This window comes from Acanthaster planci, linkage group LG02 (genome assembly GCF_054643075.1).
Source record: "Acanthaster planci isolate LZ-2023a linkage group LG02, COTS_SCS, whole genome shotgun sequence".
Lineage (NCBI taxonomy): Eukaryota > Metazoa > Echinodermata > Asteroidea > Valvatida > Acanthasteridae > Acanthaster > Acanthaster planci.
The window spans coordinates 29,063,960-29,077,118 of record NC_141778.1 but is presented as its reverse complement, the minus strand read 5'-3'; the positions used below and the strand labels follow the sequence as shown (position 1 = coordinate 29,077,118).

The 13,159-nt window shown below is 42.3% G+C and overlaps 1 protein-coding gene across 4 annotated transcripts; it reads right to left on the bottom strand.

The window, feature by feature from the left end:
- Positions 1–234: 234 nt before the first annotated feature.
- LOC147800107 (uncharacterized) lies at positions 235–11,669 on the bottom strand. 4 transcript variants are annotated; one of them, XM_087133510.1, is made up of 10 exons: positions 10,065–11,664; positions 8,791–8,977; positions 7,742–7,992; positions 7,327–7,536; positions 6,934–7,002; positions 6,243–6,508; positions 5,481–5,597; positions 4,329–4,516; positions 3,319–3,543; positions 235–2,216 (listed from the first exon to the last, which is right to left on the bottom strand). In XM_087133510.1, exons 3-10 carry the CDS (start codon positions 7,815–7,817, stop codon positions 1,766–1,768), a joined length of 1,602 nt encoding a protein of 533 aa, XP_086989636.1. In that variant the 5' UTR covers positions 7,818–7,992; positions 8,791–8,977; positions 10,065–11,664; the 3' UTR covers positions 235–1,765. The 4 variants fall into 4 exon arrangements, with proteins under 4 accessions (XP_086989636.1, XP_086989637.1, XP_086989633.1 ...); XM_087133511.1 differs by having other exon boundaries at positions 10,086–11,664; XM_087133507.1 differs by lacking the exon at positions 8,791–8,977 and having other exon boundaries at positions 10,086–11,669.
- Between the last annotated feature and the right edge of the window lie 1,490 nt (positions 11,670–13,159).

The following is a 13,159-nucleotide window of genomic DNA, read 5'->3' as shown; positions in this document are numbered from 1 at the left end:
TGCGAGACAATGACCAACACAAAGCAGGGGGGGTTCTCTCCGTCTCATACCTCGCTGCATATGGTGTGCAGAACATTTGGCAAGACTAACTCCGATCCTCAGGCATGTCAGGAAAGGAATTTCTTTTTACATTTCACCGGTACAGTTTTGACGATTACCTTTCATATATACAAAAACTGGTTTTAGATATGCCTGGCCATTAAAAAAAATCAAGTTGACAGAGCAAAATGCGCATTAACTTTAAAATGGAGAATATTCCTTTTTATTTTGCCACAATAATTAAGACATGGGGCATGCAAGAAACAGACATTTCCCAGTGTCACGGTGGGCCAGCATCTGTCACAAAGAAGTGAAATAAAATCAAGTAAGCAGTACATAAATAATTAACACTAAGCCAGCAAAAAAGGGGTGTTTTTTCATTAAATTTTTGTTACAAGGTTTAGGGTCAGTATTGGGATAGAAACCTCTCTTCGATACAATGCTATTAGGTCTGGTCGAGCTAATCGCCAGTGAGCCTCGTACGTGAAAATAACCTCTATTCAGTTCGGCAGAGAACTGCCAAACATTTTTGGCCATAATTCACGTTTTCCTCGGTGATTACATGGGACAAGGACATCATCTGCAAGAGTTATTCCTACTAAACCTTACCCATAACCCCTGGGCAGTAATTGGATGCGGTGTACTGAAATTATTGAATATTTTTTACAAACATATCAGAAATCGTGAAAGTCTTCCATAGGTTAGCGTTGATTAGTTCAGAAACTTTCGGCACGATAAAATGGTCGGCACTTACTTCCGGTGGGTTAAACGACGTCCGTATCACGAATGCTGCATTGCCGGTCCAAAGTTAATTGTATGCGTCCGTGGTAGAAACATCCAGTGCAGTCGCACCGCACGTCGTATACCAATTTTATGTTTGCTGTCATCTACAGGGTAAAGTGTGTCGGGGTATGTATTCAGCTGGACCTATACATCGCTGTAACCCTCAAACAACTGGTAAGCTGCCATTTTGCGAAATAAAACTACATGTATATCTAAACTATACAGTCACCACACACAGAATAATTCACTGCTTTGTTGCTGCATGCATCTGGCTAAAGGTTACCAGCGATTCAGTTGGCGATTCAGCCGCACGTCAATATCCAGAATCCATGCCGCACATAAGTCATCCATTCCTCGATTTATTTACGAATTTTGAATAAGTTTGAATAAAAAACTTCTTTTTTGATAAAATAAACTGAACACTATTTCATTCAAGTCACATAAACGTATTACTTTATTTGGAAAGTCAAAGCTCAGTTTTATATTGCTTCTGGGAAAACCTGCTTTTTAAGCGTCCATATTTCTGGTTTTATATACGTAAGTACGAAATTCCATTTTGGAAGATGTACTACACAGCTCTGCGATCTATTTATATGTACTTCACTACCGCTATAAAACATGAATACAAAGTGGTTAAGTTTAAATTGGAATCGAACGTATCGAAGACACAGGCAACAATTAAACCCTCAATTAAAACTTATTATTTCTACATTAACGCGGAACAGGCTCAAAACTCAAAAGATTACCCTTTTTATTTTAACCTCCCCTGTTGAAAACCTACTCTAATCACCATCGTCTTCGTGGGCAACGTCTGATGTCACATGTCACGTGGTTTTCATTGTTCTGGGCAACAGATCTGCATAACAAAGCTGACCAGAGAGTTCTGTGGGAATTAGGAAAAAATCAGGAATTGGGTAGGTCTGTACACGGCAACAACTGGGCGTTAACTTTGCGGCTTCGCCGGTACCTGGTCTGTCTTAACCATTGATGCATTCAGGGCGCGTTTCGGGTCACCTTCCCGCAGTCCTTCATTTGCCTGCTTGGCCCCGTCAGGCCTTTGACGATCTCCAGGTTTAATGTTCACTTCGGGTTTCTTGTCACGTTTATTTGTGTTGACATCCGAGGCAAGTTTGGTCTTCACGTGGCCGTTGGCCAGGGCTCTTTTGGCGGCAGCAGCGCGCTTTTCATTCTGTGATGCGATGACCGCTTTGGAGTGCCTGTCGTTCTTGGTGCTCTGACTTCTTGGCGACTGATGAGGCACAACAGGGAGTTTCTGAATGTCCACTGAGATATTCGTGTAAAGGGCGTGGAATTCAAAGCGAGGCTTCCTGTAGCGGAGGTTGTTCAGCCCATCGAGTCTGAAGCGAGGCTTGAAGTTTCTCAGTAGTTGCATTCTGTGCAGGGAGGGAAGTAGACCAATCGAGTGCAAATATCAAAAGTACCACCGTTTCTTTTTAGGACCCCACATACTAAAAAAAGAGATATATCCATGATGCTACCGCAAACCTATCTAGTTTAAATAACAAATCAGATGGGTCTAAACGCTTCGAAGATGGCACCGACACTGTAGAAAACCTACAGCGCCCTCACGTGAAAAGAGAGTGCCCATTAGAGGGCGCTCTGTAGTGTCAGGACTCGACTCGTTCCCGTGCAATCCACTATCTCTAAACCCCTTTGTTATTATTATCATCGGTAGGTTCTGTTCGATGGGTTTTTTAATAATTTTTTTAATTGGTTCATTATCATTGAGTTTGCAAGGAATCGCGATTTATGGGGTGTTTCTCATCCGACAGCACAGTGGAATACGTTTATCATGGGAATAAATAGCCTCAGTCTTCGTTACGTCGTCAAAAGCTGTGGAGATGAGTTTTATGGACTTCATGCAATTTTAGTGAGGTTGATCAGGGTAAATAATCGTTATATTTGTGGTTTCAGTGTTTTCTTAATTTCATTGGCAAAAACGGGGGTGAAATTCCTGAGGGTGTATACATTGTACATTTTCAACGGCCACCGAAAGCAACTTAACTGTTGCTTGTAGGAATGTGCTCATTTGAAAGTGTTAATTCAACTCCATTTTTTGATTTTCAAAATAAAATTGCGTTAATGTTTAGGTGTTTTTATTCTTGATGGGATTAATGTTTGTACCTTTGTGTATAATTTCTTCTGTATAATAAAGTATTGCAGTTGTACCTGTTTTCAACGAGCTCCCTCAGCCGAGTAATAGAAATTTAATGAAGGGGAGAGTATCCTTGTTATTTCTTGGTGTCGCGCGCGCACACATGCTGATACCAGCTGGTTTAAACAAGCAGGTGCTATGGGGACGAAAAGCATTCATACAAAAATGTTGCTTTGTCGGGGCATCGTTTGGAACGTAGGCACAAAGGTTACAACTAGAACACTTTTCGACTTGGAAATAAAAACGGTAACGTCCTCTTTCACAAATTAGCAAAGAGGGCTTATTCTATTTGTCAAAGAGATCAACAGATCTTAACCCACCTGTCTTTCAGCGCTGGCGCGCTGGAGTGATGATGTTTGATGACATCATAGTAGCCATGCGGTCCTTTGGGGCGAGACACGGGCAGGCCAACTTCCTTCACTCGTTCCCAGATCTCGTCGTCCTCCCCTCCCCAGCCCCAGTACACGTTGGGAAAGCCATTGATCTTGAGAATATTGCTGGTCGTGAAGCCGGTGACAGCGCCAAAGAAGTTGGCATACGGCAACCTAAGAAAAAACAGTTGAATAGAAGTAAAGTCTCGGGGTGGAATGCAATTATTTTGTCCCCGTTCAGCATCGTCAAGGTAGATAACTATAACTTTGGAGTTACTCAATACCGACTTTGGCCCACTGCAAGAAGTTTGACTATTTATAGCCACATCTGGACATGACTTCGCAAACTCTGCAAGAATGATTTGGCAAGCTTTGACACGACCTGGCATGGAGAACGGTTCAAAAGTTGTATGAGGGCTTAAGGTAACATCTATGCGCATGCGTACGTAAAACGACATTTTGCTCGTGCATGATTTTGGGTTTTACCTTTCGTAGTTTGTCTATTTGAGTATCCGCTCCAAGCGGAACAAAAGAGGGCGTGGTTTTTTGGTACCGCATGGGCGCGCCATGAAACGCGCAAGTACATGCTCGTTTGAGGCGAAGCACGCTGAGTACGCATAACTAATTTATTCCAGTTTGTATGTTCTTTGCCAACCTCGATCCCATGGGTACGATCTTGCCACAGCATGTTGGTTCCCACCAAAGATTGTATAGCGCCGCGCAGCGTTATACAATCTTTGGTTCCCACTATGCCCTGCACGAGCTAGTGAAGGAACGCGCACGCAGCCCATGGAGTCGAGGATGGGTCTTTGCGTACACACTAGAACGCGTGCAAGAACCCCCTTGTAACCACCTGTCTTTCTTTCTCCGAGTGGTTGTGCACTTCAGCTCGGGGAGGATAGGGCTGTTTTCTATTTCTTTGCTGGTCACTACATTCTCCGATTAACCATTTCACTCACTTGTATTTCCACCGGTCCGCACCGCTTAGGAAGTGCCTGGGCATGCCGCTACACCCGTAGTAATTGAAGTCACTCAGCGGCAAGTGGTCCACGTCGTGAAAGATGAAGCAGTCCCAGCGAGAGAAATTTAACGCCTCCACGAAGCCCACGTTCATGAGCATGGCCCGGTTGAAGGCAAGGTTATTTTCCTGTCAAAGGAAATGGGTGTTTGGTTGAGCAGGGAATCTTGTCTGACGTTCGCGATTATTGTCTTTCAGTTAGTAAACAGTATAGTTTTTAGGTAACACATGTAGCAGTGGCTTCCAATGAAGATGAGGAAATGGTAGCCCGTGTCCGAAAAGGGTTTCTAGGGCCACAGTTACGCCTTTTGTCAGCGTTAATACCGGGATTTGCAAGACCTAGACACAAGGGCAGAGTTTTGGTGGCTTGTTTTCGTAACTATGTTCACGAACAGCTCGATTTGTTGTTTGTGGGTCGTCCGCTCGAAGATTGGGAATACAACCGGTTATCGCTGGTAGTTAGTGGCAAGCAACATGCAACATGGCGGCATGTACGTTCTTCGAAGGTTAATGTTTGGATAACTGGGCTGAATTCTTTTCTACATGTATTTAAAAAGGAACATTCCTTTCTGTGTTGTGGAAAATGACTCGTGTTGATTTTGCAAAATTTCCCACTGTCTCCAGCTTAGTCGGGCTTTGTTTTACGGCTGTTCAAAAATCGAAATCTCACGAGTTTCTCTGTGTGTTCGTGTAAATCCTGACGAGGAGGTGGTGTGTGATCCTTAAAGTTAAAAAAGTGAAGTTAAAACTAATGAGATGTCCGCACGGCATGGCAGTTGGCCGTATTTGTCAGATAGACGTAATAGCTGAATAAAATGAATCTGTAGACTATCATGATAGGTTTAGTCATGTCTGTACTCCTGGGCACAACGTTGATACACTACTGTGTGTTGCACTTAAATGTGAACTGCCGTTTAAAACCCTCACTATAACTGATGCATTATATCACATCAGGATTAAGCCTGTACTTGTTTCTTTCTTTGCACTTGCATGCCCTAAGTTAGGTGATTTTGAGAACGGCAAAGCAATAATCAGATTTTGATCGAGGAGTAATATATAGTTAAGAAATACGTCGATTAGTCTATGAATGTACCTGGTTGATAGAGTAAAAGGCGAATTCCAAGAGCTGTCTCTGCAACATGGGTGTCAGATACCGGAGCACTATGGGCAGATGGTAGGAGCGGTTCCGGTATGGAAAGATGATGGCAACCTATCAAAAGGTAGTATTGGAACAAACCAGTCAGGGAATACGGCCGTTTCACAATAGTGCTCCACCAAAAGTTTGCAACGCGTAGGCCAATCACAATGCGCAAAATTTGTCGACCCCATGCGCGTTTGGAAAGGGTCGACAAATTTCGCGCGTTATGATTGGCCAACACGTTGCAAAGTCTTAGTGGCGCACTATTGTGATTCACCCGTATTGGTACAGATTATATCGCATGCCTTACCCACAGTCGTATTTAAGGGTACAATGAGTGAAGTACAATGTGTCAGTTGGGCAACATGAAGCAAGACTAAGGTCTTTGGGACGCGCGTTTGAAGTCTGCCCTATCAGGACGGGCCTTAACGGACTCGCGCGCGTGCCTTGTTCCCCAATGGCCTTAATATTATGAAATACCAAATTGGTCCATTTCTTGTGTTTTCAAACAAGGGGTGGAGTTTATTTTCCGAGCTAGAGATGGTCGAACATGACAGCTTCATCGATTTATCGTGGTATAATATAGTAATAATCAGCGTAGAATACTTAACACTTGAAGGAGCCTGTGTTTTGCTACTGTCATTACCCTCCGAAGAAAACACCTGTCTTCAACCTCCTCAGGGTATCATTGGCACCAGCTACCTTTGGTTTACGTACCTTCCATCTCGGTAAGCAGTTGGTGGGTTTCCAATGCCCCCCAGGCAGGTAGGTGTAGTTGCCTAGCCTAATGCCCAACCAGGAGAGACTCTCTGTGATGGGCGTGCGTACTGAGGTGTTGTACCGGGCGGTCTGACCCAGCAGTTTCTGCATCTCTTGGTTGCCGGTCTCCACGGCGCTCTCCACCCGCTGCCAGTCCTTCCCCATGACCTTGATCACCGACACGTTCATCGGTGTGTCTTGCATATTCAGGGACCGTTTCTCGACTTTTCAAGAAAAGATGTGATGTAAGGAAACCAAACTGAGCATTTTGACCGTCCTTTATGGCAGTTACACTGCCCTTTGAAGAATCCTTAATATATGGAAGTATCTGCCACCCGCCCCACTGCCAGGTAAAAAATCTGCAACGGCAATAAACTAACAAAGCGCTCAAGAAGGGATTTTGACTGGTATGCAGCGCTTGGCGCAAGTGTTGACGCGCATGTGGAAAGGCGCCTTAACTCAGCATCAGGCACGTAAATAAAATCTACAGTCCCTGTAGTGCAGTTACTTTGCACCAAAGGAGTAAAACGCCCCAAAGTGAATTTTACAGCGATGTAATAATAATAACTCTTTCCAATAATAACTAAAGAAGCATGTTTTGAGATTGGGGGCAAACAAATTCAGTAATTAACTTTTGAGACACACTCACCTAAGCCAGGAATGTCCAACTCTGGGCAGACGGCTTTCTTGGGGCACTCGTAAGATTTTTCCTTGGCTCCTTATTAAATTAAAAGAATGCCAGCAAAGTGAAAATGAGTCGAAAAATCAAACAAAAATGTATTCTGGAGTGTCTGTACCATATTGTTAGCAAGAGTCTAAAATTCTAGCTCTTTAAATTCTCCAATATGTACCACCAAACAGATTCCGGATCTCTTAAAAACGAAAAATCCGTCAAAGGTGCCATTAAAATTTTGCACAGCATACCGTGACATGTGGAAAATCATTGCCTTGGCCGCGTGATTCCCAAATCCCAATGCTAAAACTTCGGTATTTCATAGGTATTGTGCGTTTTAATCTTTGATTATCCCTTGTTCCCACTCACCGGCTTTCTTCGGGGCCTCCGTCCCTTCCTTTTTTGTCTCGCACTTCCCATTGCATGGTTGTATGGCGAAGAGGTCTGCTAAACCTCCCAGGCTCTTTGCCATGTCTTTTAAACCCAGGGGGCGCTGTTTACTACATGTGCCATTAGTGGTAGCGTTTGTAGTACCACAGGTATTCCTTATTTGTTCCTCCGTGGTCCGCCTGCCAACAACTTGGGGGAAAAAGAGAAGACTATAACTTTTGCATTACAGTTCAGAGCGAATCCATCTGCCAGTGATGGCTACCTAAACTGTTCTTTCAATAATTTTCGATTCCAAATGGAAATTGAAATACCAGAGTTTCGGAGGGACGTTGGATATTGTTCCTCTTAATCAACCCAAACTTTGAAGAGGGTCTGAATGGTCATTTCAACATACTCATGGATTCATTTCTTCCGCCACGGGTGACAGCAGACCAGATTGAAAACGTGGAAATCAACGAAATTCCCACCATAGTGTAGAGCACGCCAAGTATCACATGCCGTCGGTTCAGTCTACCAGGCGATGTGGTCAAGGCGACCAGGAGCCGGCTACAAGCACCGCTGACACTCCACGAAGAGGCTCGTAGACGGACGGTAGAAAGTTGCCTCCTACCTTGGGCATTGTGGCCAAATACATATGATGGTGATCTACATTGAAAAGAAGTTTTTTTAAAAAGTTAGCTACACGGCGAAACTACCCGCATTATACTACGACAAAAAGTCGAAGTTTTAATTGCGCTGAACAATGTAGAGTCCGTTATAAGACAGGCTCACCGTAAGACAGGCTTACTTCATTTATCAACTACATTACCACTGTTTGGCACATAGACTTTACAAATATATGTCCGAATAAAAATCATGTTGAAAAAAATCTCAAACAACTGGCATGATTTGTATTTTGGGCCGGTAACATTGAACATACTGAGCAAAACTCAAGTCATTTTTCAAAGAGTTTGCCAAGAGCAAGTAGGTATATTGTTGGTGTCTGTCTTTCACTCAGCAATATAGCAACAGAGAAAGGGGACTTTTGTGCTGTGGAATTAGGCCAAGGCATATGCGTTGCTCATATTGAATAGAAATACACCGTGCTTCAATGTCAGTCTCTATTTGCATGTACATGTAGTTTCAAGTCAGGGACTACCTGACAAGTTATCGAGGCAACAGCTTCAAAGTCGGCGGGGGAGGGACGCCTTGGGCGAAGATTGGGATGAAAAAAGCCGAATAATGACACCCCCTTCCCCTTCGAAATTCTCACTGTATCATGATATTTGGACGGAAAATAAGCTATGCATTTTTACATGACTCTATGGGGGAAGTGAACCAGTCAAGCATTAAGCAACATTAATTTTTCTTCATAGTGTTTCTTAAGTACCTACCATGTATAATACGAAGAATATATTTAAATTAAAATATAACTTTTAGATGCTTATACAAAGAACAATTCACCCTTTGATGTCTTGTTAACAGGTACCAGGCTCAAAAAAGGATTGTCATTGGCCAGTGCAGGATAAATGAGCTTCGAATTCTGACTGGCCCACAATCATCGACTTTCACAATCAGGACTCGGAGAGAGGTTTGGTATCTGGAAATTTAGGCACCCTAGGTGCGGATCTTGGGACTCCCCTCCCTTGCTCTGACATCCAAACAACAAAAACCAACAAATAATCACAAATAAGAAAAACGACATCCTACTATGTGTATAAAGGTAGGTGCATCAGTGAAAATGCAATGCATTACCTGTGTACCGACTTGTCCGCAACAATTAGACATTAACAAAACATTATGACGAGCCTGAACCCCCCCCCATAAAAATTCCTGGATCAGCCCCTGATGAACCTATAGGCCTAAGCCCCATGAGACTGGACTTCATAGAAAAAAATTTGTTTTCTGAGTAAAGACCTCATTATTTCCTTCCTACATTGCCTTTTTTGGACATGTTATCGTTTTCTGAAAAGTGGTGTGCCAGTGCCGGGAAAATTTAGTGGAATCGGAAAAGTTTGGAATTCTTCCCAAATTATGGGGTACAAAATCCTTTGGCACACTTGAAATGACCAGTTCAACATTATACAGTACTTTACTGTGCAGCAATATCATTTTGTAATCACTGGAGTAAGAGTTCAATTATTACTATTATTATTTTTACTACATCATGCATATAGACTTATTTTCCCTTAAATGTTACAACAGTCATTAGAAAGTGATATCATATCCTAAAAAATAAAATTCAGCTAAGAAAATGCCAAAGCATTTACTTAGAAAAAAGTTTTTTTCAGACAAGTCTCTTAGGTTTGTGCACAGGGACATCAAGTGTTGTCCGTATTTGGAACTCTTTTCATAACTGATACTACTTTCTCATTTCTTTGTATCTTGCCTTGTGTCAAGCCAGATTAGGTATCAATATTCATTTGGAGCCAACTCACTTATAGTTATACTAAAGTAAATTTTCATCAGGAATATTCTGTCGACAACTTCTACTTCTCTTCGGTGTAAGAAAAATTATCCTTTTGAGGAATTGTTCCACAGTCATTCGTATCCAAATATTCACATGACAATTAAAGAGGCACCAAAATGAAGAAGTGACAATCAGGTTATTTGGTTACAGCGAAACCTTTTCTGACAATCAGAAGACTATAGTTTGTAGAGGAATGACAAATACTTCGGCGAGTATCTACCGGATATAATGCGCCAACATGTGGTTTTTCTTCACCATTTTGACTTACCCCGGGTCGAACATTGCTCACCTAGAAGTAGGCCTATCATCATCAGGAAAAGACTGGAAGAACATCGGGGGCGAATCGCGGGCCTAGAGCCGCCAACTTGACGCCCTCTCAACTGAATTCCCTCCTGAAGGCAACGTCTGTATGTTGCTCTCCAACAGGACTGTACAGGCCAGGCGATTTGTTGACGTGTCCTCTGCTAACAAAAGAGCTCAGCATTTTGAATGAACCTCCGCGGATTGATTACGTAACAGAACAAAACCAATCAATAGGGGGAGTTCAATTGTGATTCAAATTTTCCCTTTTCTCGCGAAGCTATCGCTCCGTACTCCAAGGAACTCGAAGAAAGGATACTCACAGAAGTTTTTAAAAATGCGTAAATGAAGCACTACTCAGGAACAAAAATTTTACGTTCAAGTCACATGTGTGAGAGTAAGAGTTTCTAACAGACCGAACAGAATGAGAGATTAATACTGGTAGATTAAGGAAGGTAAAAGAGGCATTTTAAAGAATTTTTCGAACTCTTTCAATTCACTCCCTCCACGTAGAGTGAAAAAGGGCTTGTAATGTGCCTCAAGTTGAAGTGCACCCTCACTGGCAATAAAAGACACAGGCTGATGGGAAATGAACGGGGCTTGTGCACGGCATTACTATCACGCATTCGACAGAGAAAAGTGGTCCGGTGTAACGATCTCACTCATCTGCATAATCTGCCGTGATCTCCGGAAGACAGCACCGGATAAAATGAGCAAATTCCTCAAACGTGCTATAGTAGGTTATTGCAGCCTCAGTCACACACCCACGCGTACGCTAGGCGTACGCCGCGCGCTGGTTAGCCGCGGTTGACCTTATGTAGCACAATTGGTTTTCCATGCAATCTTAATATAGTCATGCATTTGGAGCGAAGTCTAAGCGTGGGCTAGCTAGGGTCAGGTTGACGATTTTAGAGGAATTTAGGCTAAATTTGACAGATTTTTTTTCGGAAAACCACTTTTGACAGAAAATCTAACAGAATGAGTAATTCAGCAGATTTCTAGCAGAATTCTGAAATTTTTCGGATTCTAGCTGAAGAATTTAGCAGATATTGTACATGTAGTATAGTTAGCTAGGTCCGGACGTATTGTACAATTATCAAATTTACGTGTCCTCGAGTTGACAATGGGAACTCGGCACACCCATAAAGTGAACACAAACGTGTCATTCTTGCAAATACACTCGGGTTGTAGTACAGTTGGGGCGGTCGGATATGGTCCAGCGATCCAAGCACGGCGGATAAATGAGGCAAGGGTTTCGGATCCCCATTTATAGGCTTATGTATAACGGGTTTTTCTTTCTTTTCACGCTCTTTAACAAGAGCCACACATCAAGTTATTCATGCCCAATTCGGTCACAGTGTCCTTGCTGGTATAAGAAGTCGCCTGATTGCGGTCATTCTTTGGTTAGTTTCCGCACAGCTGATTTGGACTTCGTCACTGTTCAAGTTTAAACCAGCACGAGCACAAAAGCCATGCCGTGCAAGTTGACCTCTGAAAGTAACCGCTTCTGGAATCCTTGGGTAGAGAAAATAATGTGCAAAAATTTTATTAAAAATTTTATTTTCATTATACTTTTCGAACTTATAATTATCATTTCTTTTTTTCTTTTTCTTCTTTAAAAATCACCCCAGAAAATGCCTTAATAAAAATATGTTACTAGTATTTAATTTAAAGAAACTGAAAAATTGCCTTACCTGAAAAGAAGAATCTTGTCAGAAATTGACATTTCATTTCTGTAAATCTCATAATTTTGAATTTCCAGTAAAGCAACGAGGCCAGATCTTCCTGGGAGTCACCAGGCAACGCAATTTCTCTTGGATTTTGCGCTGATATCTTTGGGCGCGTATTAGTGCAGTGCAAAAGTATTTACTTTTTACTCTTTAATTAAGCTTGTGCTTGACAATAAGCACTTGATTCATTTTGTATGAATAAAAGTGAGTAAGTTCTACAGAACTGGAGTATTTCTTGACATTTTTCAAGACTAGGTCAGGGCAAGCTTGAAAACGAGGCATTTGAAGCAAGGTATGAGACGGAGAGACCCCCCCCGCCTTTGTGTTGGTCATTGTTTGATCGGAATCTCGGGAATTCTTTACAGATTTCTAGGGGGATGATGCCACATGAACTAGACTAGTAACTCTTATGAACAAAAAGTTGATGACTTCTAGGTAGAAAACTTCTAGGTAGAAAACCTTTTTTGGAAATTTGTACCTTTTTACCTTACCTTTTTACCTTTAGTGCCCAATTTTCACACTTTTGTCGAATTCCCTCAGATCATCGGTAATAATATCTGGAAGACTGATGAATCGTATGTATCTATCAGTTCATTTCTTCAAGATCGAGATCCATTTGTCTGAAATGTGGTTCGTTTTTCATGCGGATACAAATTTTCCGCACTGAGTCCGACAGCAGTCAAAAATGAGGTGTCCGGACGATTCACAATAGTGCGCCTCCAAGAATTTGTAACGCGTTGGTTAATCACAACGCGCGAAATTTGTCGACCCTTTCCAAACGCGCATTGGGTCGACAAATCTCGCGCATTGTGATTGGCCAACGTCCTGCAAGTCTTGGAGGCGCACTTTTGTGAAACGCCCGTATTTAAGTATACAAATATGTTACCTTTTGGCCACATAAACAATCATTAATTATTATGCAAAATTAATCAAGCTTTGTTTTGAGGAAAGCAGCAGAAATGCCCTTAGCCTATCATGGTAACAAAATTAAAAGCTGCATGACGTGAAAGTGTACAAATGGTGTTCCCCATGGAAAAGTATGATTGATCAGTCTTTGCACGGAGAGCTTACAGCTCACCCTGAGTGACCTGTTTGTAGGACGGCAAAATTTCAACCAAATTTACCTCCAAGGGGCCTTAAAGATCAAGACTCTAAAACTACTAGGCATGGATCCGTCTAGACCGCAGATTTTGCCCTTTATAAGGCTAAAGACAAGACCCTAAAATCGACCCTCAAGGCAACTTTAAGGCCAAGGCTCAGTATCAAGCCACTACATCACTGAATCAACAACTATCTGGCATTTCCATTTTTGTGAGTTTACCGATACCTTTCA